At 43.1% G+C, this 27,227-nt stretch overlaps 1 protein-coding gene across 2 annotated transcripts in view; it reads left to right on the forward strand.

Annotated features, from left to right (window-relative positions):
* Nucleotides 1-8,618: 8,618 nt before the first annotated feature.
* LOC128945699 (connector enhancer of kinase suppressor of ras 2-like) overlaps nt 8,619-27,227 on the forward strand; it is a 164,802-nt gene continuing 146,193 nt past the window's right edge. Inside the window, exon 1 of one of the 2 annotated variants that reach the window (XM_054289513.1) lies at nt 8,619-8,813. In XM_054289513.1, the coding sequence (XP_054145488.1) occupies nt 8,747-8,813 (67 nt within the window). In that variant the 5' untranslated portion in view covers nt 8,619-8,746. The remainder of the gene's footprint in view (nt 8,814-27,227) is intronic. The other variant, XM_054289512.1, reaches the window with a different exon arrangement.

Here is a 27,227-nt window from a genome sequence, read left to right on the forward strand (position 1 = left end):
GTGTTTAACTCTGTGGCTGCAGAAAGGATGAAGAATCTCCAGCTCTGCACTTAGAGCTGAGGTTTCCTCGTTCACAGATGTATCAAGGCAGGATAGGAAGCTTCACGTACTAAATTCTCTGAAGTGCCCCTGGTGAAGGCTGCAGCAGATGTTTTCATGTCAGGTTAGTCTGGCAGGTATTCCTGGCTCAGAAGAATTTTGTTTTTCTACCTTTCAGATTCTTGTATCTCTATTTCTACTCACAATATTAAGGTAACGCAAAACCTGACTCCAGTCACACACTGGGAATATCTCTGTAGTCACAGCCAGTCCTCCAAGCAAATATTGAGTCTAACTAAACATGGAGAATGAAGAGGCTACTGGAGTATACAGCAGGAGCATAATCTCTGAGGTTTTAACCAAGGCATTAGGAAGACCTAATAATAGCAGGGCTTTGCAGAGATGGAAAGATAAAAGAAAAAGCCATCTTGAGAATGCCTTGAAGAAAAGCTTTTGCTGTCACCAGTCACTTGGCAACATGAAAGACAAGCTTGGACCGAAAATCACAGGGGAAAATGAAGATGGGATGATAATAATTGTCACAATTTTATGAATCTGACAGTCCCCGTGCCAGCACATCCTGGGTCACCCCATCAGATATCTCTGCAAGGCAAAATGACTCTTTGAATATTGAAGTTCATGCTCAGACATTTCTGTGAGGCACATTTTGCTGTGGGATGGCGGAGAAGGAGATAATGATGGAACACAAAATAATAAAATGGTTTTTTCTCAGTGGAATGGCCCAGAGTGCACCCAGGCTCTCCTGGACACTTGAGCCTGAGCTTGTCCCTCCTCTCCCCCCACACTGAGGGTCCCTCAATGGCAAAACAAATCCATTTCCAACATTTCTGCGTATTTCCTTCGCACCATAAATGTCACACAGAATATACAGCCCAAGTTTCACAGAATCACTGAATATTCTGAGTTGCTTCCTTGAATGCTTTAGGAAAATCAACAGGCACTTGTGCTTCAAAGCCAACTTTCCAGCCAGCAGATAATGAATTGCAAGGGAATCTGGTACCAATAGTTTGGAAGTTTTATTACTGTTGTCAAGTTTTCCATTATTACTGCTTTTTTTTCCCAAAGTAATATTGTTTACCTAATGTAGTGAGAAGCAGATGGTTTATTGCTTAAAAGTTGTTATGTGATTCTTGCAGAGGAAGTACATTGAGCATTTATTCCATTTTTATCAAATAAATGTTTTCCATTTATTTACTAAAGGAAGGGGAAAGGCAAATACCAATCATTTGTGTATAAATGAATATGGATGTATTGACAGGAAATTAAACATATTGTAGTAATAAATATTCTGACATTTTATTTTCCTCAATGAAAAGAGGCTGGAGTTAGCAGCACTCAAATTTTAAAATGCCTATGATTTGAGGGTCAAAAAGGAGAGGTCTGAATATTTAGTCTGATCTCCACAATATCTACAAAATAAAGACCATTGATCCACGTGTAATAAATTTGCCATCACATAGATGATTTCTGTTGAGCTGGAACTTATTTTGGGAGAGATTGCCCAGTTTTGCCCTCAGAAATTCTCATGCTGACCCTGTGACTGTCAGTGCTGTAAGCTCCATGTCGTGGAAAACTGAATTAAGAGAGTGAATCCATTCTGAGCATGGAATTGCCTGCACAGTGCTACAGGATCCCTCTGAAGCTGCATGAGAGGCTCAAAGAGACTTGCTGTGAGATATTTCCCTGTTTCTCCTTAATTTAGTTCCTGTAGTCAGTTCTGAACTGAGCAGAGCTTTTTAGCTGTTCCTGGAGGAGTTCTGTGCAGGAAAATGATAACAAAGGATCTGTCTGCAGTTTTCCCCTGCTTGCCAAACTGGTGATGGCAAAGTGAGGAGATCAGTGAAGCAGATGAGGCCCCTGTGCCCTGTGTTTCCCAGCAGCTCAAAGTTAACATTACCCAAATATCTGTGTCCTCATGAAGTTTATGTGGGGAGGAAGCTGTGACTCGTGGTGGTGGCACAAGTCCCCAAATGGAGACTTCCTTGGCAAGGTGGAAGCCTGTTCCCCTGGCACTGCTTCAAGGCACTTTCTTCTTGTGATGCCCCAGGTTTTAGATTTTATATTTTTCACATTCTGTGCTGCTTTAGTGTGTGGATCTGGGCTTCATATCAGGGGATGGTGAGCTCTGCACAGAGCAGGGAGACAAAACAATTCCTGCTCCAGCTGGGCACCAAGGACAAATGATCCAAATCTCAGCCCAGGAGCACAAACACCGTGGGCTGGAGAGAGAAAAACAAGCAGGGTGGGACTGGATGGGCTAAAGCTGGAATGGGACAATGAACTGCAAGGTGCAAATGGAGCAGAACTGATCCCAGTGACAGACCCCGTGCCCACTTGTGCATTTTGGGGACATTTAGGTTCATCTTGGGTGCAGCCCTGGCTGGGCTCTTGTGCTGCCCAAGGTGCATCCATGGAGGAGATCCTTTGAATAAATCCCTGCTTTATTCTCTAACTCTGTCCAGGCTCTGTTCTAGGGCAGCATTCACAAGGCATCACTTGTATCTCTGCTGTGAAGGTTGTCATGGGTATTCCTAGATGGGAACATTCCTTCTTATTTGGGGCTCTTTGGGAGACTAAACATGTTGGTGTATCAACAAACAGGCTGAAAACAGAGGATCCTGTTTCCCTCAATATGAAAATATTTCAGTGTTCTCTGCTCATTTGTAGTCTGAGTCAAAGAACACAAAGTTCATCTCCTATGAGAAAAAATGACCCATATTGTGACTTCATAATGTCTTCACTGAAATCAGAGGATTTCTCTTGGAGAAGAATTATTTTTTTGGTTAATTTTTTCTACATTATATCTTTGGCATTAATACACTTCAGTTGCATTTAAAACTCTGGATAAGGCTGCAAAATTGATCATTTTTCCACAAGATGTGTAATCTAGAGAACCTGTTTTATAAAAAAAGCTACTCTTGATGGCAAGGAAGTGAAGCAACAGCTAAAGGGCAGCTCCTGAAAAAAAAAAGGTGATGTTATGATGAAAGTGATGCAAGACAGGAGGAAGTTTGCAGTGCCTCTGCTCATGATGTTCATGTTCTGTGGCTAAATAGAGGATTTCAGTCCCAAGAGAGGTCAGAGGAGGAGCTTTTGTGAACACTAAAATACACCGAGAAAAAAGCAGTGCACAAAACCATCTCAGCCATGTCAAATCACATTTTTTAGCAAGTGATAATGAAATTATTTCTCTACATTCCTGAGAAACCGAGTATTTTTTACATTTTTGTAATGTTAGCCCTAATTTCCAGACAATTTTTAAGGGTGTTTTAATACTCAGTTAATGAGTAAAGTATCATAAATTATGACTAACACACATTAATAAAGCAGTTTTATCATCTAATGGAGCGTGAAAATATATAAATTTCTAATGAGACTCCATGTAAAAACTGGGATATTAATACCTGTGATGGAAAAGCAGAGACTACAGTGAGTTCCTGTAGAAGTAGAAAAAACCTTTATGTTGATAAAACATCAGTGAAAATGAAATGCAATTAATTAATTAATTAAGTGGGGTTTATTAGAAGGGAGCTGCCGGCGGGTGCGGAGCCAGCAGATGGCACTCCAGAATGTGGAACAGCATCCTGCCCATGCCGGGGCTCGGGCACGGGCAGCAGGGACCGCAGCCGCCAGAATCCCCCCCAGGCCAGGCTGGTGCCTCCCTGGCACAGGGAGCCTCGGCAAAGGAGCCTCGGCTGCGGGGGGTGCTGGGGAATCACGGGGTCCTGGCGTGGTTTGGGTGGGAAGGGAGCTTAGAGCCCATCCAGAGCCACCCCTGCCATGGCAGGGACACCTCCCACTGTCCCAGGGGCTCCAAGCCCTGTCCAGCCTGGCCAGGGATCCGGGGGCAGCCACAGCTGCTCTGGGCACAGCAATGCACCCAAAACCCACCCAAGAGATTGGCTCTGCTGGTTGGAGCGTGGTGCTGAGAGCACCACGGGTGTGATTCCATCCCTGGATGTTCGCTGAAGGGTTGGGCTTGATCCTTGTCCCTTCCAGCCCAGGATGTCCTGTGATCTGAAATAAACACTGATGGATCATGTGGAACCTCCCCACTGACCCTCTCTGGGAGCTGGGAATGATCCAAACCCTTTCCTCACAGCCTCCACCCCTAGTGAGAAGGTTCTCATTGTGAAAATGGAAGTCCTGATTCCAAAATAATAGTTGGAGGCCTCTTCTGTCATCCAAGAACAATTTAAATGAGTGGAATTATTCCCAGAGCACAGGAGCCTCCCCCAGTTCTGCTGAGCTGGGCTGTCCTGTGAGAACAGAGCCCAGCTCCTCAGTTTGTTAAGCCAGGGTTAAGTAAGGCCGAGGTTTAGCCCTAAATAGGAGAATCTGTCAATCCCTATCCCAAACCTAAGCTGGGTTTTGTTCCTCCCAGCACATTTATTGCTCTCTTGCAACTTCACCAGAGGCACTTTCTTTGCCATCTCTCAACAAGTGTCTCAAGGGTTGGAGGCAACATCAGGCAGAACCTGGCCTGGCACAGAACTGACCAAAACAAACAGTTTAGCTCCATTCTGGTTTTTAAGAATATGTTCTTTTCCACAAAAAGCAGCTGTATAATATGTGAAGGTTACATGATAAAAAGCTTTAGTGATAACAGAGTTCAACAGTCATTTCCTTGGAGATTTTGCTTACTTTTCCATTAATAATATAAATTATAGATGTCCTAAGTTATAACATTACATACCACTTTTCCAAGGCATTCATGACTTATTTAATCTGGAACTGCATGTTCTTGTTTTTCCATAATGGACATCAAATGCCATGTCAAGGCTTTATTAAACTAACCCTCTCCTAAAGGACTTATTTCACAACATGCAAGTTATTTCTTCATCAAAGAAGATGAGAATAATTGTTACCAAATGAAAACTGCGAGAAATACATGATTGTTCTAAGTGTTGGAGTGGCTGTGGTACCAGATTTGAACATAATCCTTAATTGGAAAGTTATCACTGGCCATGAAATACACAAGAACATTTAACTGCCTCCCACAGTGACCATGAAAATACAGAGACTGATGGTTTAATTAGCAATCCCAGAGATACCAGGCAGTGCTGAAAAGCTACAGCACTCTCAGCATTATTGCAGGCAAGGAGGAGGGACTCCAAGCCTTTCCACCAGCCTGTTCAGCCTTAGGCCCTTGCTGTCAAAGGCAGCAGCGATGATTATGGGCTGGAATTACCAGATTATTTTATATAGGCCTTTGACAACAACGCTGCCTCATAGTGAAAGCTCTGCTTCCTTTCTCCCTTTCAAATGCCTCCCTTTGCTCCAATGCTTATGCAGACTTCAGTCAGAAAGTATTTCTCATTTACATGACCTAGATAGAATAATAGTGAGAAAGATGTTCCTTGATCTTTTTTCTCTTGATTTGCTACATTCAGCCTGGAAGAAAAACACAGTCATGGGAATGCATTGTTGCTTTTATGTTGGCATTAGCAAGCAGTGCTAGGTAGGGTGGGGGATAGATCTAGGCAGAAGCCCTGCAATAAACAGGCAGAAAAACACATGGCACAGCTTTATGGATTGCACAGTTTTGCCTATTTTTTAAAAAATTTCCTTGTTTAGTGACTTTACCCACTTGATCCCACTGCAGTGACCCATGGATGACAGGAATGGTGATGGAGCCTGTCAGGGTGAGGTGATCGCTCAGTGCAGGGGTGAATTCCATGATTTCCTGTTCCAGAGTCATTACCTCAGCAGGCAGAGTGACAACCTGTGTCAAAAAGTGCTCTGAGCTGACTTGAACCGTGGCTCCAGAAATCCATTTGGCCTTTCTGGTGCTCAGCTGGATCCATCACTGAGTCCCTTGGCCTGCCACAGGCTCCTCTCCTGATCTTGCCGTGTTCCTGTGACATTCCCGTGGGTGTGAGGAATAAATCTTTCTGGAAGCAACAAAAGAAGAAGCAGAGGAAATCCCCAGGTAGAACCATCACACTGAACACACCCCTGGGAGCAGTGGAAGGAGCAATTCCCTGGGGTTGGAATGATGCGTGACAAACCAGGGCCATGTGCACTGATCTTTGCAACAGAGAATGAACCTGAATAAATCATCAGGAAAGAGAGAAACTGAGCTTTTTTAACAGCTTTGAATATTTCATTCCAAGAAGTAGAACAAAAAAGTAGATGGTTGTCCTGAAGGTTGTAAAATCCCAGAATACAGGCAAACTGTGACTGGTGATGATGAGGAAAATCACAGAAATTTAATCTAACAGGCAGGGTCTTCCAGCCAAATTATAGCTCCTGCCTGAGCCAGCACCATGAATAACCCTGGGAATAAATGAAAATGCAAACCTTCTTTGGGGGGAGGAGCCTCAGTAACAGGACATGAAGGATTTAGAAGGTTCTCATTGTGGAAATGGAGGTCCTGATTCCAAAATAATAGTTGGAGGCCTCCTTTGTCGTCCAAGGACAATTTAAATGAGTGGAATTATTCCCATTGACATTGATGAGCTTTGAATTCAGGCTTCATCCTCTTTCAAAAATATGTCCAAATATATTAAAAAAAGTGCCCAGTCAAGCCTGGGTAGGAAATGTGAGACAAAGGGGCATTGACAGAATGTCTGTCAAATGACAGGAATTAGGGAAATAGTCCAAACAATCATGAATGAAGATTTTTGTTGTTGTTCAAATATCAAAAATGTCAAAATATCAAGTTTGTACACAACATAGCTTATCTCGAATTCTTCCATGCTGGTACTGAACTTTAAAAAATTAAGAATTTGAAGAAATAATAGCCTCCAAACCACTTGCACAGTTTCCAATAGCTAATAGAAATATTTATTCTCAATTCTAGCCCACTATTGCCTAAAAAGAGAAGTATTGTGCCTTTGAGAGCTTTGTCATTATGATGTCCATTGTAAACAGCTATTTAGACAGAACTGAAGCTACTGAAAGTGGTCTCCCAAAACTCAGAGAGGGAGCTGACATGCTGTTCAGCCTTCTTGAAGGAGAATTGATGTGAATCCTTTTGTAAAGAAGATCTGTGCTCTGAGCACTCCAAATACATCATAGAATACTAATCACACTATTTCCCAAAGCTAAAGAAAAATAAAAAAGGATGGAGTGCATCACTGAGCTGAGAATGGCACATCTCTTTGGAGACGCTTTAGTGGGGGGAAGGATGCCTGTCTGCATCCTTAACTATATCAAAAAGAGCCTTGAAAGGGTGTAGAATAAACTGCCAGGGAGTAGGTTAATATTGGATTTTAGGGAGGCATTCCTCCCTGTGAGGGTGGGGAGGCTCTGAGGGTGCCCAGAGAAGCTGTGGCTGCCCCTGGATCCCTGGAAGTGCCCAAGGCCAGGCTGGACGGGGCTTGGAGCAAGTGGAAAGTGTCCCTGGCCATGGCAGGGGCTGAAATGGGGTGGGCTTTAAGGTCCCTTTCAACCCAAACCACCCTGAGGCTCTGTGATAAAGATTCCATTGATATTTTGTATTCCTCTATATGAGAGAGAGAGAGAGGACAGATCTCAGCCTGGGGACTTCAGCCCAGCCCCAGGGGAGCAGAATATCACCATCCTCTTGCCCTGATGTGCTGGAAAGCTTGGAACAGTGCAGGAGGAAAAGGCACAGAGGAAAGATCACTGAAGGGAAAGGTGGGACTGTGTTGTTCTGCTTTTTTTCTGGTCTTTGAGTTTCTCCCCTTAATATAAAATAGTGGAGCTGCAGATCCCAGGCAAAAGGTTGGAGCCTGCAGCACCTTCTCAGCCACAGGCTGCAGAATTTGTGCTGCATGAGGTGCAGAGAGTCACAAATGGGTCCAAAAAGTGCTGTTTGGCACGTCTCATTGAAATGTTTCACCTTCATCTGTCAGAAGGGTAGTAAACTTCGGGATTAGGAATAATTAAAACATTTTTTTTCCTTCATAACAAAAGGGAGACGTTGACTAATGATCCCAGTACTGGGAGTCAAAATACTTGCTGTACTTGTCTATCCTAAAGTGCTGTAGTAGTACAAATTGCCCCCTCAATGCTGTCTTCCCCTACAAAATGAGCAGCTCATAGGAGGAAATATCCTGGCTCTGAATGTGGCCAGAAAAAAAAAAAAAAAAAAAAAAAAGAGTTTTCTCCCAGCAGTTTTTTCCTTGGGTAAGACTTTTCATACTGTGTTTGACATTCTGAATTACATGATTACACAGTACAAGACTCCAGCAACATTTCGCATTGTAAAGATGGAGCTGCTCAGCATTTTGCCAGATGCCAGGCGATATCCTGACGTTTCTCTCCTCACTTTAAGCCCGGTGACAGTCAGCATATTCACAACGAAGCCGAGACAATCTGCCATCAAGTTCCAGCAGTGCCATTTTCCCCGATGAGGATCCCGGGGCCGGCTGGAGCGGAGCGGGGCGAGCATCGCTGGCTCCGAGCGCGATCCGTGCCTGATCCGTGCCGGGCTCGGCGGGCTCGGGCTGTGGTAAGTAAGTCTGTACTGCACCATTTCCTGGCTCGGTGCTCCGGGTGTTGCAGGCTGTGTGCAGTGGGGGAGGTGCCAGAGCTGATCAAGCAGTGTAATTTTATACATTACTGAATCAGTGCAGGAGGAACCTGGAGGGACAAAGCATCATCTTCTCTTTGAACTGCACTGTAAAACCCGACCGCTCTCGTAGCCCAGCCATGCTCTGATACGATTTTTCTCTCCTTTTTCCCCCGATTTTGGTGTGAATGATAAAGTGATCTGATGATGGCTCTCGTTATGGAACCTATTAGCAAGTGGACGCCCAAGCAAGTAGTGGATTGGATGAAAGGTAGGATCGTTTATTGCCGTGTATTGTCCGTACTTGGGTTCCTGGCAATTTGCATCCGTGCTCTCGCATTCTTTGTTTTGGGAAGAGTTTATTCAGTTCCGAGCATCCCTGCGCTGCTTTTGCCCAGTAGTTGTTGGAGACAGGGCTGAGGAGAGGCTGCTGGAGCTGCGCCGCGCTCTGGGAATTGCTGCCGGCAGCGGAGCAGGGATCAGCTGCATTTGCTGGACAATGCAGACACGAAGTGTTTGTGTCTCACGGCTCCATTATGCCTCGCACAGGGTAACGCCGGCATGTTTGGCTGCTTTAAATTTGCCCTGCTTAGCTCTGGTTTGCTCACATCAGGTGATGTGATGCAGTGGCTGTGCAGCGCTGCTCTGTAGTTTTGGGTACCACAAGGAGCACCAGGAGCCGGGGGCTGGACTGAGGCATCCTGCTCCTGCAGGGACGTGTCCTGCCCTGTGCAGGCTCCTTCGGGGACGTGTCCTGCCCTGTGCAGGCTGCCCAGCCGGTGTGCGAGGCTCCGCGCCCGCGGCAGGGAAGGCGCAGGGCTGAGCGGGGAAACTCGCCGGGATAACTTGACAGGAATGATGATTTCCCTGCTCATTCGCAGCTTCACAACACAGCCGTCAGCCGTGACATGTTTTGCCTGACAATGCTCGGCTGTGCTGCAAACAGAGCGGGATGGATGGGAGGGCGAGGGATCGTTCTGATGATAAGTGGTTTAAATTTCTGCGGAGAATTTCCCCCCGCTGTATTCCCACAGTGGGATGCATTAGTGTTGTTGTACAGTGATTCTGATGAGCCGCCTGTCTTTGAGACAAATAATTCCTGCCACGGGGGATCTCTGTTATATAAGGAGAAGAGGTGCAAATTTGGGGTGTAGGTTACCCGTGGAAATGATTCCTGTAATGTGATGACCGAACTCTATGGGAGGGTTGAATTGGATGCCCACTCGAATGCCCTCAAAGCTTTCAAAGTATTCTCATTAATAGGGGAATGGGTCTGATCTCATTTTGCTGAGCTGCACTTCCACACTTCACTGAAATTGGGCTGTTTTGGTGCTCATCAGACACGTTGCCATTATCAGCTAATTATTCCTCTACAAGCACAGAGTCTTGTGAAGCAAACGGTGTCTGGGGGAATGGATGTACTTTGTTTCCCAGGTGTTTAGGAACTCGGGGTAATTGAGAGGGTTTAAGCAGGTCATTGGGATGGATCCTGAACCTTTAGATATAGAATTGATTCGCCAGCTCCAATGTCATTAGGTGATAGCAAATCGTAATGTATTTGCAGAGGAGTTTGCTGACCCACACCTTCATTCCCAGTACATAAAAGAGTTAAAAAGTGGACAGATCACTCTGCTAATTAACTCCTTACTTGAATTATAATGTAAATTAAGTGTCAAAGCATGTAGAATACTTGTTGCTAAATTTAAAATTACTTCCTGCTACTTTTTTATCCTTCCTGATGCCCAACAATGACATATTGGGGAGCAGTAATCCATGGTGTGCAGTGGAGGAAGGTCACACCAGCAGCAGGTTTTTACAAGCCTGGAGTTGCCTGACAGCTGGATTTCCATACCAGCCTGCACAGTGCACCATCCACAGGGATATCTGGAGTAGGCAGCACTGTCAGTGCTCTGTGTTCAGGCATCAGTAAATACAATGCAGTGAACATTAAAGTATTCACAACGTTGGTATTTTCCTTGGTGGCATGAGCTGCACGTCCACAAACAGGGAAGTTGCTCATTTGTCCATTTCCCCCATGTTAATATTACAAGCCTCCTTTTTGTCCCTTTGTAGATGCATTGTTCAGCTGCAGCCAAAGGAAAGACCTAACCCACACAAATGGCAGAGCAGAGTCAGTTTAAAACTACTTGTAACTACCTTACTTTGCAAAAATTGCCCAACTGTGGCCACTGTGTGCCTGTAATTTCCATGTGTTGTGCAGCTCAGCTCTGTTTGTTACAGTCACTGTGCTGAATCCATGTGCAGGGAGGCTGAAGGTCTGCACAGGCAGTGATTGCCAGTGATAAGGTAGATTTTATGTAGCTCTTCTATTCTGAAAGGTCACTTCTTTCACAGCATCAAGAGATAAATTAAAGACACTTTCAAAAAATTACCACTTTAGGAATGAGTATTATCTTGACTGTAGAGAGCAACATGTTAATAAACAATGGAACAAATATTGCCTCTGTAATATACCTTTGGGGGGCTTAAAAATATGTAGACAATTAGTTTTATTTGTGGAGATTGTAAATGACATTTCACAGGGAAATGATAGCAATGTGCTTTTAAAACTTGCATTTATCATATCCCTTGAAGCCATTAGAACTTATCCCTAAAATCTGCTAGCAAAGCCCATGCTTTGAAACTAACTAGCAGTGAGTACCAGAAGCATCAAATAACTGTAGAGAAGATGGAAGGAAGCCACGAAAATGATGTTAATGGTTTGAGACCCAGGTCCCAGAACGTGTCCTGGTTACAGCATCCCATGAGAGCAGCAGCTGCAGCCTGAGCCCCCCCAAGAGGAGACACCCTTCTGTTCTTTTCCTTTAGGAAATGTTACTTGCCAAAAAAGTAAAAATGGGTAGGCTTTAAGGAACATTGTAATGACAAGTTGGCATCTTGTATTTATCCCCAGCTCCTTTCTCGGGAGCGCACTCAACTGGAATTCAATTAGGGAGCTGCATCTGATGGTGTGGACAACCTGAAAAGGCCATGCAAGTCTGGGGAAATTCATTCCTGAGGCTCTCAGGGGATTCTAGAAGTTAAAACTCTGCGTACTTTTGTCTCTATACAAACATATTTTGTTAAGTTTAGCAGATGCAGCACCGTGGTTAAACGGGAAGGTTTCAAAGGAGCTGACAACATTAATTGGGGAGGTGTTTTTAGCAACAGTTTTTAGTCAGTATTCATTTTCCCTCCCCAGATTTTCCAACATTTTAAACATCTCCAAATGGTTTTCAGGTGTTTTCCCTGGTTACAGCCATTTCTTACATAACTTACCTGTTTTCCTGGAGATGTTTTCTATGGACCCAAAAGAAAGGGGTTTTTTAGGAAAAACCTTTGCCTTGCTCAGGTTTCCCCATTGGAAAACAGACATTGCCCATAAAGCTCCCCAGTGCCTTCAGGCTCAGAGTGTTTCTAACTGGCCCCTTTTCCCTGGATCAGGTTTAACATATTAAATGGGAGTAAATGGCAAGCTGCCCTCCAAGATGTGCATCTGGAATGCTTTACCTGGGGATTTTTGTTGCTTTTTGGTGCAGGAGCTCCCTGTGAAATTCAGGAACACTTTGCAGGTCATCAATGAACACTCCAAACCCAAACCCATCCATTTTAACCTGCACTGAGAGTCCTGTACAGAGTCTGGGGGTTTGGGGTGCAGAGGGGAGCTAGGATGTCTTACTGAATTAATAAAAGAATGAGAGTTTGTGTTTCCATTGGAGGCAAAATCTGAGGGGAATTCTCTGTACTTTTACAAGCCAGAGCATTGGAGATGTTGTACTTCCTGAGGGGAGCAGTTTACAAGTAGGTCATTTAAAATGTGAACTCATTTACAGGGAAGTGACACCTCTGTCCAAATAAATACTCACTTTTCAGAGCAGTCCGAGGAAATGAAATTAAACACAATGCAATGAAATACTGCTGTAACTTTCAGAAAATGCAGTGTTATTGAACAGCTGAAAATTAAAATGGGAAACCAGCTATTCCTTAAGTACCTGTAATAACTCCACACAGAGGCTGTGATTCAAAGTCCTGGGGGCTGACAGGTTTGTCTGCCAAGACAGCCTGCAGTGGAGGTTTGTCTCCTAATAAATGGTCTGCTGTAGATACTCATTTCACAACTGCGAGCCATTTTTTCCCCTTTAAATCCAGAATTTCTGCACCCTCAACAGGAGATGCAGACATAAAAAAAAAAAAAAAAAAAAAAAATTAATTCAGTTGGTAAACTGATTAACTATGCTGCACTGATCCTGTGCAGAATAATTATATGTTTAGCTGAAGGGTTTTCCTTAGCATGTAATTCCCTGATTTCAGGCTGGCTCATGAAAGGGAAGGCAGGGAGGGAGGGAGGGGAGGATGGTGACGTGAGAGGACTCGTTAACATTCCCGGCACATTCCGGGCTCGGCAAACCCCTCTCCCTTTCCTTTGCTGCCCATTGGATCCGTACCTGGGCTGGAGCAGCCAGGGAGCCTCCTCTCTGTGCAGGACAGCATATTTTATCACATCTCAGAAGGTGCTGGAAGCACATCGGGATCCACTGTGGTCCTGTCTCACCCTGTGGTGAGATGCTTGGCATCCCTGGTCCCCCTCCTGCCCTCAGCACCCCATAATGCAGGGGCACAATTCCACCAGGGGCAATTTGGAGCTGGAGCAGATAACCCAGGTCATCCCTTATTTAGAAAAATGTGGGTTTTATAGCATTGGGCACGTTGGGATCCACTGTGGTCCTGTCTCACCCTGTGGGTGCTGAGCTGGGGATGCTGAGCATCCCTGATCCCCCTCCTGCCTCAGCATCTCATAATGCAGGGGCACAATTCCACCAGGGGCAATTTGGAGCTGGAGCAGATAACCCAGGTCATCCCTTATTTAGAAAAATGTAGGTTTTATAGCATCTTCTCAGCTCTTTCCGAAGACAAATAGGTTTGGGAGAGACCTGAGCCACAAATGCAGAATTAGAGTTCAATTTCCAAGCTGTTCTAAAGTAAAGGTTTCACTGTTTTCCTCTGCTCTCACCACTTGTCCAACTGAAACAAACAATTTGCTCTTGTGGCTCCCCCTTGGATTCCTGTGTTCCACTGGCACCACATTTCCAGTTGTCTCTGAGTCACTGAATCACAATTGGCTGCAATCCCTCCCCGGTTTCTCTCACAAGTTTGGGACTTTAATGCTTCTCAGTAATGAATTTTGTGAACAACCCCTGAGTGCTGTAAACTGTTTGCTTTTAAAGGGTCAGCAGAGCTCACCTCAGAGCTGACAGCTTTGCAGTGTGAGTGCTAAAGGTCGGATTCCAAGGCACAAATTCCCAATATTCAGCACAGTTAAGTGTTGGAATGAGCTCTCCAGGCAGGTTGGGCCATTACCCTTGTAGGTTTGGAATACAACTGAGAAGAGCTCCAGTGTCCCTCTGGAAGTGTTCCTGTGCCCAGTCTGTCCCCAGCAGAGTGACCTAATGTCTTCTCAAGGCTTCCACCAGCTCAGACAAGACCTTGGGATGGTTCTTGCATGGGAATCATCACTCTCATCTTTGAAATGTGAAAAGTCCCCAAGAGATTGTAGCCCTGGCTTCCTCCTGGATATTTCACAGTTTGCATTTCCCAGAATAACCACGGGGGATGATGCCCAAAGCTCAGAAGTTTTCCTGCTGTGTTCCACGAGGAGAGCAGCAGAGCTGGTGATCATCAGACAGAGCTGCAGCCCCAGAAGCGAACCCAGACCTGCTCCACTTCCACCAACATTCCCAAAATTCCCATTCCTCCCTGCCCCAGGGGTTAAGGGATGAAACAGAGCAGGATTACCCAGAGCCAGTGCCCTCAAGGCTTTGACTTTTACAGCTTTAATTCAGTTTGTTTAATTCAGTTTGTGCACCCCTGGCAGCTTGGAGGGACAACAAAACCATGGCTGAGCCCATGGCTCCAGTTTGTGTCCTGCCGGTGACTGCAGCCATGCTTGGGGTCATTGCCAGCTGGCCACAGCTAAATGTTGTACAAAGACCTTCCTGAATCAGGTCTATCTCTAATTCTCTATGGAAATTGTGTTGGCTGATGTATTCCTGCATCCCTATCACTGTTACCTCATTTTCACTAACTCCACTTTGAGGACCAATTAGAAACTGGTCTATATATCTTCCAAGAACCAACTGGATTAACATTATCTCCATAAAAGATTTCAACAGCATTTAGCAATTTAATGGTCTGTATTTATGATCAGGTTATTTAGGACTGTATTCTGAAATTTCCCTGTCGATGAAGCAGATAAGTTCAGACCTTTTTAAGAAATGTAATTCTGCTCCCAGAGCAAAGTCTGAGCTCCAGAAAAGTCTCTCAAGTCACATTTATCAAGCGTAACTAATCTTTCAGGTCATTATGTAAAGAAATTTAGTTTATTGTCTTGCAGCTTAATACCAGCAGTCAGACAACGTGTCACGCCTTGCTGGGCCCTGTAACCTTTACCATGTGTTAAAATTATGCAAAATCCAAACTCCCTCCCAGTCCTGGCCATCCCAGGGAAGGCAGAGTGGAAATGCAAGTTCAGGAGAGCTCAGCCTTCTCCAGCTCTCCATCACCTCACAGTGCTTCACCTTATTGAAGCAAAATTCAGGATAAATTGGCTGCTGTGGATGACACTTTCAGACCACATTAAATGAGGTGCTGTATGTGAGGGAGCTGCAAAGACACTGGATCCTGCTCAGCAATGAGATGCTTTCATGGTTTCTTCCCAGACTTTCTTGCCCCACTCTTTCCAATTTCTAAATTTTTCCTTCCTTTGGCAGGGTTGGCATCAGCCCATGTGCCATAACACTGAGAACTCTGTGTGTGACACTGCCACCAGCTTGTAAAATGTGAATTTCCTAGAAAAATAGCAGAACATCTCAGTGCTACAGAATTCCTGGCTGTATGGATTGGAAAGCAGTTTGAGAAACATTGAATTGTGCAGAAAAATACATTATGAATATAATTTCAGTGCATGGCAAACCCTGCCTGGATGGGGGAGCAAATCTCTGCTTCCATCCTGTCTCAGACCCCATGGAAGGCAGCTCCTTGTTCCCTGGGCCTGTCCTCCAGGAATGCTTCCAAATGCTCCCTGTGCTTGGCTAAAGGAATATTCCTGCCTGAGGAATCTCCTTGGGGCTCATTCTGAGGGGTTCAATGCCTTGTGCTTCTCTTTGCAATGAGGGGGAAAAAAAAGGAAAGCAAAAAGTAAACTGAGATTTTTCCTTTTGCAAAATTGTTTTAGCACCTACAAAGATTTCAAAGCTAAAAAAGGCAGAGTTTATCAGCCATGCTGACACAAATGGAGGTTGTGGCTCTGCTGTTGAAATTAGTGACTCTCTTGATATTAAATGAGCCATTTGACTGAATTAACCACAGTAGTATCAAATATTGCTGAGCAATAATCTGCATTCATCCTCTCCACCCAGAGTGATTTTGTAGATATTTTCTAAATGCTGCTTTGCATTACTAATTTCAGTTGCTGCTTTTGCAGTTTTGGTTTTTTTAGTAAATATGACTTTCTCTTCCCTGAGGCCATTGCAGTGAGGGCAGGAGCTGGAAGGGGAAGGTTCAGGATTACTCTCAGAGGATTCAGAGAGAGGTAAAAATTATGGGGTTGAATTAGTGAAGGGCTCTAGTGATGAATCAAAATGAAATTATTTCTGATTAACTAACACTCAAACAGCTCCTAAAACATATCCTCACTGACCCTCTGCAAAGAAGAGCTCAGGAGGATTCAAGGCCAAGGCAATGTTTGGGTTTTCCTACTCAAATTCTCCACCAACTGCTTTCCAGCAAAGATGAATTATAAAAAGACTGTGGAGCATTTTTAGTTCCAACGTAGGTGGCATGTTTGAAATAAAAACGTAGCAGGCAGTAATTTTACAAAATACATTCAGCTTTATTCCCTACAAATATGTCCATCTTTTTCATTCTAAGCACCAAACAGAGCCTAGAAAAAGTGTGGGGATTCCAGGAGTTCCTAAGTCAGAAATTGTGGTTTTTATAAGTGTGCTGAAACTGCTACAGCTCCAGAAAAGATTCATTTGGCACATCTGCTTCTTTTACATGGAAAACCCTCTGAGAGCAGGCAGACAGGGGTGCCAGCTCAGACATGCCAATGAGCACCTGAATTAAAGCATTTTTACTTCTCTCTCTCCCCACCAGCTTCCCCCATTCCCTTTTGGCCTCTCTCCTGTTGATTCACATTTCTCTCCATTTTTCTTGCCTTGTTCATAATGACATGGACAAGAAGCATTAGATTGTGAAGGAATTTTTTCATTTAACATCAAAGTTTTTAAGCTTTGAGGACTGCAGTGATCTGGAAGTGAAGTGCATCCAAAATCCCAGGGGAGGTGAAAACCACCAGGCTCAAGAAGCCAAGCCCAGCTCCTGGGAGCTCTGTGGGGCAGCTGGAAGGAGGCAAATGTTGCTGTTTCACTGATTCTTCATTAAAATCTCCTGTGAATAGCCTGGATGCTGCGCAGGGCTCTCTCACACCATGAAATGCTGGTTCTCTGGGAGATGTGAGGGAGTGGTATCCAATAATGAAATCCTGCCCAGTGGTATCCAATAATGAAATCCTGCACAGTCTGCCCAGAGAAGTTTTGGGTGAAGCATCCCTGGAATGTCCCAGGCCAGGCTGGACAGGGCTGGGAGCAATTTGTGACAGGAAAGGTGTCCCTGCCATGGTAGGGGTGGCTCTGGATGGGCTTTAAGGTCCCTTCCCACCCAAACCAGTCCGGGATTCCATAGGTTTACACCACACTGGAATGTGCTGCACATTCCCAAATCCAGGAGAGGCCTCTATCTGTCACTGATCACTCAGCACCATCATGAAAATGCCCTCAATTCCTGAACACTGAGAGAGACTTTAATTGCCCATTGTCAAGAGATTTCCATTGTTCATTGCCAAGCCACGCTGAGAAATTCCCTTTGTTATTAAAAACCCCAACTTTGTAGTTTACAGAGGAAAAAGGCACTGAAAGCAAAGACAAAACCTTCAAAATTTGCATTTGTATCATGTGGTTGGAGGGAACAGGTAGAGTAATGTAAGAGAAGTTCAGAACCAACAGAGTTTAGAATATTCATTACTTGAATGTCACATCGAAAGAAATGGATCCGCTAAGGGCAGCAGCTCAGCAATGCTGTTCTTGCAGAAATAAACCCTGGAGAAGGAAAAGAGCTAGTGAATAATCCATCAATAATGTAACAAATAATTGTCTGAGTAACAAAAAAGATAAATTAGAATAATAGCCAGGAAATTTCCACTTAGGATAGAAAAAGAAAGGTAAACTTAAAGTATAAGCTAAAAAAAAGTACTGGAAAAATGGAGGAAGATCCTTCTCAAATCTTTCATAAGTGGACTTAAAAATATTGGGAAATGTGCTAAGGAAGCCATCACCTGCTGACAAATATACATTGGGACATCTTATTAACGATTTCTTGTTTATCTGAAAGTTCTCAGACAAAATTATCAATGTCTTTTGTGGCAGCAGCAGCAATCATTATCTGCATATCAGCAACGAGGCAATACTTTAACTAGAAACCAAATTGCTCAAAAGATCCTGCCATGGAAGTGTTTTAATTCAATCTGTGAATCATTCCAAGAGCCATCAATATCACTCAGCACGTGGAAAGGAGTTTTCTATTCCCCATTTTCTGTGGATGGCTCTTTGTGTGTCCCCCCTTGCCACATTTTATTTATCTGAAGGTAGATCTGCAGTTTCTTCATTAAGAAGGTCTCCTCTGGTATCAAACCAGCAGAGTTTCTTCTTAAAATATTTTCTATATTTTCATTTTCTTTTATGATCAACTTTAGGAATAAAAGGTAGATGAGGAATCCTGGCTTTTGGAATGAGTTAATTCCACATAACCTTTGCCATTTTGTCAAAGGGGTTTGAATATCCCATTATGGGTTTGAAAGTTCTCCAGGTTCCCTGTCAGGACATGCAGGCAGGAATTCCAGGAGAACCAAAGCTCTCCAGTTCTGTGCTCTGCCAGGACTCACCCCAGTGCTCTTTGCTTTCCTTTCACCCTCCAATGTCATACTTGATTTGAATTGCTGAAATTCTCATCAAATTATCCTTTCAAATCTCATTAATGTCCCATCTTTCCAGGGGAAAATGATAGACAATATTTCAATTTTTTTTTTTGTTTTTGTCTGCAAACTGGCAGGCTGTCACATAAAAGGACAAAATGAACCCTTGTAGCTCAATGCTAAAGCCTGGAACAGTCTCTGTTTGTCCTCATCAGTAAATAACCAACAGTGGTGGAAGAGCAGAAAAATATCAATTGCACCTATGGTTAACCCTAGTAGGCATCCATGCCTGATAACACAATTATTTTCCATTTGGAGCAGTTCAGAATATCCCAGAATAATTTATATTTGCCTGTCAGACCATCACTAATTCTTCTGGAGCTACTGTCTTTCTCTGCCCCACAGTTACCACCCCCAAAAACATGGCAATGAAGCTCCATGACTAAGCATTCCCAAAATGATAACAGAATTTGCAAAATTAAGATTTGGTGCAGAGAAAACCTACAAATTTATCAGAAAAAAAAAAAAAGCACCATGTAGTGGATATGTTAAAATATTGGCAAAATACAGTTTGAAACAGGAACTGTGACTCTTTGGAGAGTTAAAAACAATCAAGGTTTCCAAAAAATATCAAGAAGAACAGAGGAGTTTGCAGGTAAGATTATTTCATATTATTTGGGTCTGAAGGACATTTTACCACTTCCTGTAGTCAAGGGTTTTTGGCAAATAATCTTGATTTGCATATCTAGATGATCAGTTATGCTCTGAGATACATTCATAAGATGCCTCAAAAGTACTGGAAATTATGTGTTTGAAAACAATTTATGTTTTCCTTAATCTCCTGTAATAATCTTAGGAATGGGGGACTAACTGAGATTTTTCCTGAAGAATCAGGAATTCCATAGTATTTACAGTTGGGCTGCTCTGATCTGTGTTGTGTTCAATCCCAGTGACTGTCAACACCCCTTGTACCATAAAACACAACAAGAAAAGCATTTTTTGGTTTTAAATTTCCTGCAATATGTCTCCTAAACCTGGCTGAAGTTAAGCTTATTTTAGTGAACTTGGCCTAAAAATCAGGCTGGTGAGAGAGAGACAGCTCTGAAAATAAATCCACTCTTGCAGTGCAGGATCCTGGCTATGGAAGTGTCAGTCCCTCCTGCAGGCTGGCTGCACTGATTAAGGTAATAAAACTGATCAAGCAGTTTAATTAGGAAATATTCTTGAGGGACACTTTGGATCACAGTGCAGTCATGCACTGGTGCAATCTCTTTTTTTTAATTTTAAAAATCATAGTGATCTGCCAAGGGTTGTCTTGATAGAACCAGTTTTAACAAGCAAGGAAGCAGAGTTTGTTACAGCAGTTTGTTAAACCAGAGTTTAGTAAAACAGGGTTTGTTAAAGCAGGGTTAAGTAAAGCAGGGTTTGTTAAGCAGGGTTTTGTAAAGCAGGGTTTGTTAAAGCAGAGCTTAGTAAAACAGGGTTTGCTAAAGCCAGCCTCATTTCCAACCTCCATCTTCCATTTTGCTCTTTGCAATTCCTGTTTCTCACTCCTGTATTTTTACTTGTTGGTTTGGCTCTAAAAATCAATAAATGCTTATAGATGAGCAGGATACCAACAGGACTTGAAACAAAACCTCTCTAGAAATCCTAGGAATGGAAAAAAAGACATGGCAGTCTGGGACTGCTATGGACAAATGCTGCAATGACTTCTGATAAAGGACACAGAGGCAAATATGCAACTGAAATTTTTAATTAAATAAGAACATTCAGTGCCAGGCCAGGGGGAATGGCTTTAAGCTGAAGCAAGGGAGATTTAAATGGGATATTGGGCAGGAATTCCTGGCTGTGAGGGTGGGCAGAGCCCAGCAAGGGTACCCAGAGCAGCTGTGGCTGCCCCTGGACATGCCCAAGGGCAGGTTGGATGGGGCTTGGAGCAACCTGGGATAGGGGAAGGTGTCCCTGCAGGACAGGGGTGAAAGGGATGAGCTTTAAGGTCCCTTCCAACCCAAATAATTCTGGGATCCTGTGATTCTATGAAGTGAAAAGCACTGTTTGTGTACAGGTGCACTGACTCTGGTTTGCAGAACATCCAATCGGAGATGGACACGCTGATGTAAAGGTAAATATGGGATTTACAGCTCAGAAACTGATCATTTTTCTAAATCTCTATTAAACCAAGCCATCATGGTGGCGTTTCCACTTTTTCCCTGATCAAAGTGTGATCCAAACAGATTCCAGCAGGCTGGGGTGTCGGGAAGCAGTCGGAATGCTCTGAAAAACAAAGCTAAAAGCTGTGTCCTGGTTCCCTCCTGCAGCCCCCGGGGGAGGGTGGCACTGCATCATCCATCGAGCAGGGCACAAAACTCAGCTTTAATGGACAGCCACGTTGTGTCCGTGCTGCATTTCAGGAGGGGATGGCACTGCCTGTGTGCAGGAGCTCAGAGCTGCTGGGATCATCATCAGCATCCTGCTGCTGGGAGGTTCTGCTCCTTATCAGATCAGCCAGCCTGGCACAAAGCAGTATTTACTGTCAAAGGGTAATGACAACCTTATCTGCACCGTGCACTGTTAACTCTCTTTTGGCCCTGGAATATAGCAAAACTCCAGGGTTTCATTGGTTTGGGATTGCTAAAGGGGCAGAGAGAGTTCTGAGGGGCTGAAGTGCAAACCAGTGATGCAAATAAAGGTTCTGAGCTTTGCAGGTATTTCACAAGTCTTTTGCAGGTATTTCACAAATATTTTAAGAGTAACAATTATTAATAATGACAGGACAGCACAGGAAAATGCAGAGAAATGGCAATTAATACCTTTAGCATCTGCAGCACAGGAAAGTTTCATTTTGGGTGCTTGCATTTCAGAATTCCAATCGTTCCACAGTGCAGGAAAGATCTGGCCAGCAATGGCTTCACCAGGGAAATCACATCTTGCAGACTGAAGAGTTTTTGTGCACACACAGAGCCCATTAATCAAGGGGGGAAATTGAAGTGTGTTATTCATCATATTTGCTGTGTTTGGGTTTGAAGTGATGAGAATGATAATAATGATCCTGAGGATTATTGCTAAGTAATATGAAGTGGTTTGTCTGAAGGAATAAATATGATCTGGCCTGTGAAGGTTCAGACATCTGGTACAGGCATATGGGTTGGAAATCATTAGATGATTGTTACAAAAATACAAGGAAAAGTCTTTTTAATGACAGAATCCAGGCCTTCAGGAGTGCTCCATGTGCTTCCCTCTGGAATGGAACCTTCCTGTCCCTGTTACACCCCACAGCTCTCCAAAAGTGGAAGAAAGTTTGGAGTTTCAGAGTTTAGAGTATAGAAAAACTGAAAATAGTTACAAAGGTAAACAAAGAGTTTAGAATTAGGTGCTGTATGTCAATACATGCAGGATTTGTGTGTCATAACACAATTAGCTAAGAAAGCTCACACTGTAGCATGAGTCCATAAGACAAAATATTTAAGGAGTGGGTCAAAAGCATAAATATCCTTGCTGGCACTGTTTTATTGGTCAATAAATCCTTAAAAGTTCTTGTAACTAGAGGGCTTGTGACCTTCTGAGCCATGGTGTAACAATGTGAGCAGAACTCACCCTTCCTGCACATATAGAAGATAAAGAAATAAATCACATAATCGAAAACAATTCAGAGGTCCCGTGTCTAACTCATCCAAAATTCCTTCCAAAAATCTCCATAACAGAAATCTCCTGAGGATTCTCCATCCCAAGACTGTGCTGAGCTGTCCCCAGGCCATGGAGAACATTCCTGTCCACAGCCAAGCCTCTGCTGGGCCATCACTAATTCACAGCCCAGCATTAACCAGGAATCATTTACAGATCTCAGCACCACAAACCAGGCACTTGGTGAACCAAAGCCCCTGGGAAAATACAATATTAATTCTCTTTTCCTTGCTTTGTGTATTTTGATTTCCTCTCTGATTCTGTTAAGCTGAAACATCTTCACAATTTATTCAACAAATATGACTTTGCTGCAATCTTCTTTATGCTAGGAATTTAAGGAAAAGGGCCTTGGGCTGCACAGCATTATTAACATTGAGAGCACCTGCTGTTTGCCAGGTAGCTGTCAGCTCAGCATAAGGAAAAAAGCTAATTATTCTAAGCAGGTCATTCAGGAAGAAAACTGAAATTCTATGTGGCAGGTAGGAACCTGTGCCCCTTGACTTCAGCAGAAATTCGCTGCTGCAGAAATCTGTGGCTGATGAAGAATGTGCTGGTAAAAATACACAGTGCAAATATTTAACAATGTCATCTTACAGGGCTTGAAATTAAAGTATTGCATACGAATAAGGTCCTTGATTTGCATTAGGGTGAGGCTGAGAAGGATGGTGAGGAAAGCAAGAAGATGCAAATAAAATAAAATAAAATAAAATAAAATAAAATAAAATGTGTGGAGGTAGAGATAATTTTCCTTGATATAACAACATTTTTCTGTGGTAAAAGTGAATAATAATTATAGAAAACTTCTCAGAGAGTGGATAAGTCATCCTAAGTAATTAAACCGTGATATATTCTGTATTTTTATAAAATATTTATAAATTTTAAAAGGCTGAAATTACACTTGGGAGTGTCAAATCCCTTGGAATTCAAAAGCATTTAAATACTTCAGTGTATTTACTTATGTTGAAGAAACACTGCTAGATTAAAAACTCAATAAATGCAACAAAAACATGAATTTCCTGTATCATGTGGTACCAAAACAAGGTTTAACAGAATGAAACATTTTACTACTCAGACTGCTTTTTCCAGCATTTCATGCTCAGCTTTGACATTTCCTTTATTTTGAGGGATGCAACAAGTTGGAAAATTTTCCTTTCCAAGTGTTACAATGGAATTTTTGTTGGGATGTTCCATCCCTAGAAGTCCAAGGCCAGGTTGGATGGGGTTTGGAGCGACCTGGGACAGTGAAAGGTGGAACTGGGGGGGCTTTAAGGCCCCTTCCAATCCAAAACATTCTGGGATTCTGGATTTATTTAGGAAAAATGATGGGCAGGGATGTGATCCCAAAAACTGCTTATAAAACCAAACTGATTCAGAAACAAATGTCTCATAAAATGTCAAGAAAAACCCACATTTATTTTTATTATTGGATAATTCAAATCACTTTGTCCCCCCATGGGTGACATCAGCATCCCCTGCACTGAATGGGGCACTCAGATCCTGGGACCCCTCCCAGAACATGGAATTATTCCATGGTGTTTTTGTGTCCATGACCAAACAAACTCCACAAATCAGCAATGATTGGTGGAACTGAAGAGCCCAATGGCAAAGGCACTTTTTGATCTTTTTGAACAAGAGTTAAAGCCAGGTTTGTGAGCTTGCTGAGCCAATAAATGTAAGGGAAATTGCAGCAAAATGAAGAATTTTCTGATACAAAACTCCCTGGAAAAGTTCTGGCTGTCATCTGCTTTGTCAAAACTCTTTAGTGTTCCTTTTTGATGGGCTTTTTTGGAAGGAAAGAATGAATTTTAGGCAGAAAATTATTCTAGGAGAGCAGTGCATCTCCTCAGTCAAACTCCTCTTCCTGCATTGAGAATCTGACACTGTGACAAATGCCAAGCAGGAATTCTGAAACCTGCACAGGTGATTAATGATGAACTCTGATACTCCTTGCTTGGGTATCACCTGGAGATCATCTGGAGCTCCTGGGCCACAAGAATTTGGGAGTGGGAGAGCTCTGTGCCCTTTGGAAGGGACGCAGGAGGTGACACAGAGCAGGAGACCTCACTCTCAGGGCCAGGAGAGGTGATTTTCCTGTTTCCAGCGAACAACACGTTTGATCACCGCTGAGACACGCAAATAATGGTCTCTTTGTGCATTAATTCCAGCTGTGGAACTCCCCTAATTAAAGCCATAGGTGATGTCCAAAACCAAAATGATTTCAGGGGCTGTTTCTTCATATTGCAAAGAACTTCACCAATTGTCCCATCCTCCTGTTTCCCATGGGTGGGAGAATTATCCCTTCATAACCAGCCCTAGACACAGAAATATTTCGTTTTGCAATTTAACAGAGTGAAAATGCTATGCTCAGTTTCTTTTCAGTCCTGCGCTGCACAGATCTCTGAGACACAAAATCCCACTCAGTGATAGACATTAACAGAATATGTAAAATTTGCTGGTTTCTCTCTTGGTACTCCCTGCATTATAGATTTTTATTAGCTCATTAATCTAGAGAACACACTGGTTTTGTGTCTTGCTTCAAAACACACTACCCAGCCTGTCTCTTCTTCACTTCAAGAAGTGCATAAAATATTTTTTTGCTTTTTCTGTAATAAATATATCAGGAAAGATTGCCACTTCACAGAGAGTGCAGCTGTCTGCACTGCCATGCGTTGATGCCTCTGAGTTCAAAGAAAACTCCAGGCAATCCCCTGTGTTTCTTCATTCACTTCATGATACCTCTAATCACAGAATGGATTTTATAGGAATTTCCATCACATCTCTCCCTCTTGATTCTATTTTTTCCCACTGATGTAATCTCAGTCTTCATTTGTAGAGGAAAGGAAAGAGAAGAGCAAGGAATTATTCTGACACTTTTTTTTCCCAGGTTTCAGCCTTTTTTCCCATTTGTCAGCCCTTCCACTAATAGTTGTTACAAAATTAAAAGGCACAGTGAGAATGTGGAGCACTAAACACAGCCTGAGTTACACAATTTTCACTTCAGTTTTTTGAATTTCTAACCAACAGCTCCATTTTAAGTGCTCCATCAGGAGAAAATGGAAGTAAGCAATTAAGAGGGAAGAAAAAAAAAAAAAGGAATAAAATGGTAACTAATTTGATTCTAGAAGAATATTTGTTTATTTTACACAGAGTTTCAAGGGCTCGTTCCTCAGTACATTTTGTCTCAGAAGAGGGAGTGCTTCAAACACAGGAAGCAGCATCTCAGAATACTCCCTAAATGCAGGCTGATGGGCATGTTCTCTTCCTGAAATGCCTGATCTTGCTCATCTTGCTCATCCTGAGTTCAGCTAAAGCTGAATCCAGAGTTCAGCTGAAGCTGAACCAACTTTGCCATCACCAGTTCACCCTTCAGCAACGCCCCAAAGCCAGGCAAAGTGGATTTCCCATGACCAAGGCACGGAGCTGCAGTGAGAACAGGACCTCAGAAAAGCCTGTGGCTGCTCTGGGAGGCAAAACATGAATTATAAATGTCCCTGCACTTTGCAGAGGGGCTGAGTGGGAGCACAGAGCCCTGGGGAGAGGCGCAAATCAATGCCAGCAGCAAAGGGGCTCTGAGGGGTGAGGCTGCACAAAGGAGCACGAGGGGAGCACGAGGGGAGGCACAGGTGAGCAACTCCTGCACAAAACAATTCTCTGTGCTGGAAAAGTGGATTTCAAATCCCTCAGAACAATCCTCAGGAGCAGGGCAGCTTCTGGATGGTTCTCAGGTGGTTCCTCAGACACTTTTGGGTGTCCCTTTTGGCAGATGACAAGTCCAGGGAAGGTCAGTTCAGAAACACAAATGACAGAATGGGCTTCTGTCCATGGGTTTTCAAGGTATGTCTTTTCCTAAATAGCAAAGGCTCCCACATATTTTTTTAATTCCAGAAGGAAAAACTCCAGATTTAAAAGTAACCTTCAGCAGAATTAAAATCCAGTTGTTTGCTTTTGTGTGTTGTTTACCTCAGATACATCTGGTGCACTGCTGTGGTCAGGGGCTCCCACTGAGTGTCTACAACATCTTCACTGGGGTGTTAATTCTTGAATTAATTTGGCTCAGTTAGGAACATCCACAATTCACACTGAGCTTCACAAGGATGACTTGGCCAATTTTCAGAATACAGGCTGGGCCTTTTTGCATGAGGAGTTGCCTCTCTCACCAGCAGGACTTCACTCCAAAGGAGCACCTCTGATTTCATGCAATCCTTTGACATTTGGGTGACTTCACTCCAAAGGAGTACCTGTGATTCCATGCAATCCTTTGACATTTGGGTCATCTGCCTGAAAAATGAACACTGGTTTTGCTCACCATTGAAATTCCCAGCCATCACGTTACCAGTTTGGCAGATCTGATCATTTTTACTGAGTTAATTTCCATCTCAAAAGAAGTCCTTTTTCCCCTGACTTTTTAAGCTCTTTCTGGCTGCTGGCAAGAATTCAGTAATGCTTCAGATATTAATGTTTATTTTTAAAATAAGTTTGTCCTTTAGGAAAAAAAAAATTAAAGGTGCATGTGGCTCCTTAAACATTGTAGGTCTAAATGTTAAGTATGACAGTGGAGAGACCTCTCTTTTTAGTTTGACACAGTTTAAATTTGAATTTGTTCAAATGGGTTTTGACCAGTTAATTTGTCCTGACAGCTCTCAGGGTCACATTTAGTTTATCCCCATAGGTGCCGTGTTCTGTAGAAGAATAAAGTGCATTTGTCTCATCCAGTTGCCTTTGATTTCCATGTTTCTGTGAGTAACTTTGAAATCATAAGAATTATGAGAATTGGATTAAATAAAATGTAAAATGGAATAAATAAAATGCCTGTATTTCCTTAAAGTCTTGCCTGAAAGATCCTCTGATGGGCAAAATGACCACTGAGAGTATCAAATGTTGGAAACTTCTGATTGCACCCGTAAAGAAGGAATATTTCTTCCTTTAGTAAATAACCAATCTCAATTTTTTTCATAGAAATATTTCCATTATGGTTAT

Source organism: Melozone crissalis, unplaced genomic scaffold, assembly GCF_028551555.1.
Source record: "Melozone crissalis strain CALT ecotype California unplaced genomic scaffold, PUWL_Pcris_2 ptg000068l_1, whole genome shotgun sequence".
Lineage (NCBI taxonomy): Eukaryota > Metazoa > Chordata > Aves > Passeriformes > Passerellidae > Melozone > Melozone crissalis.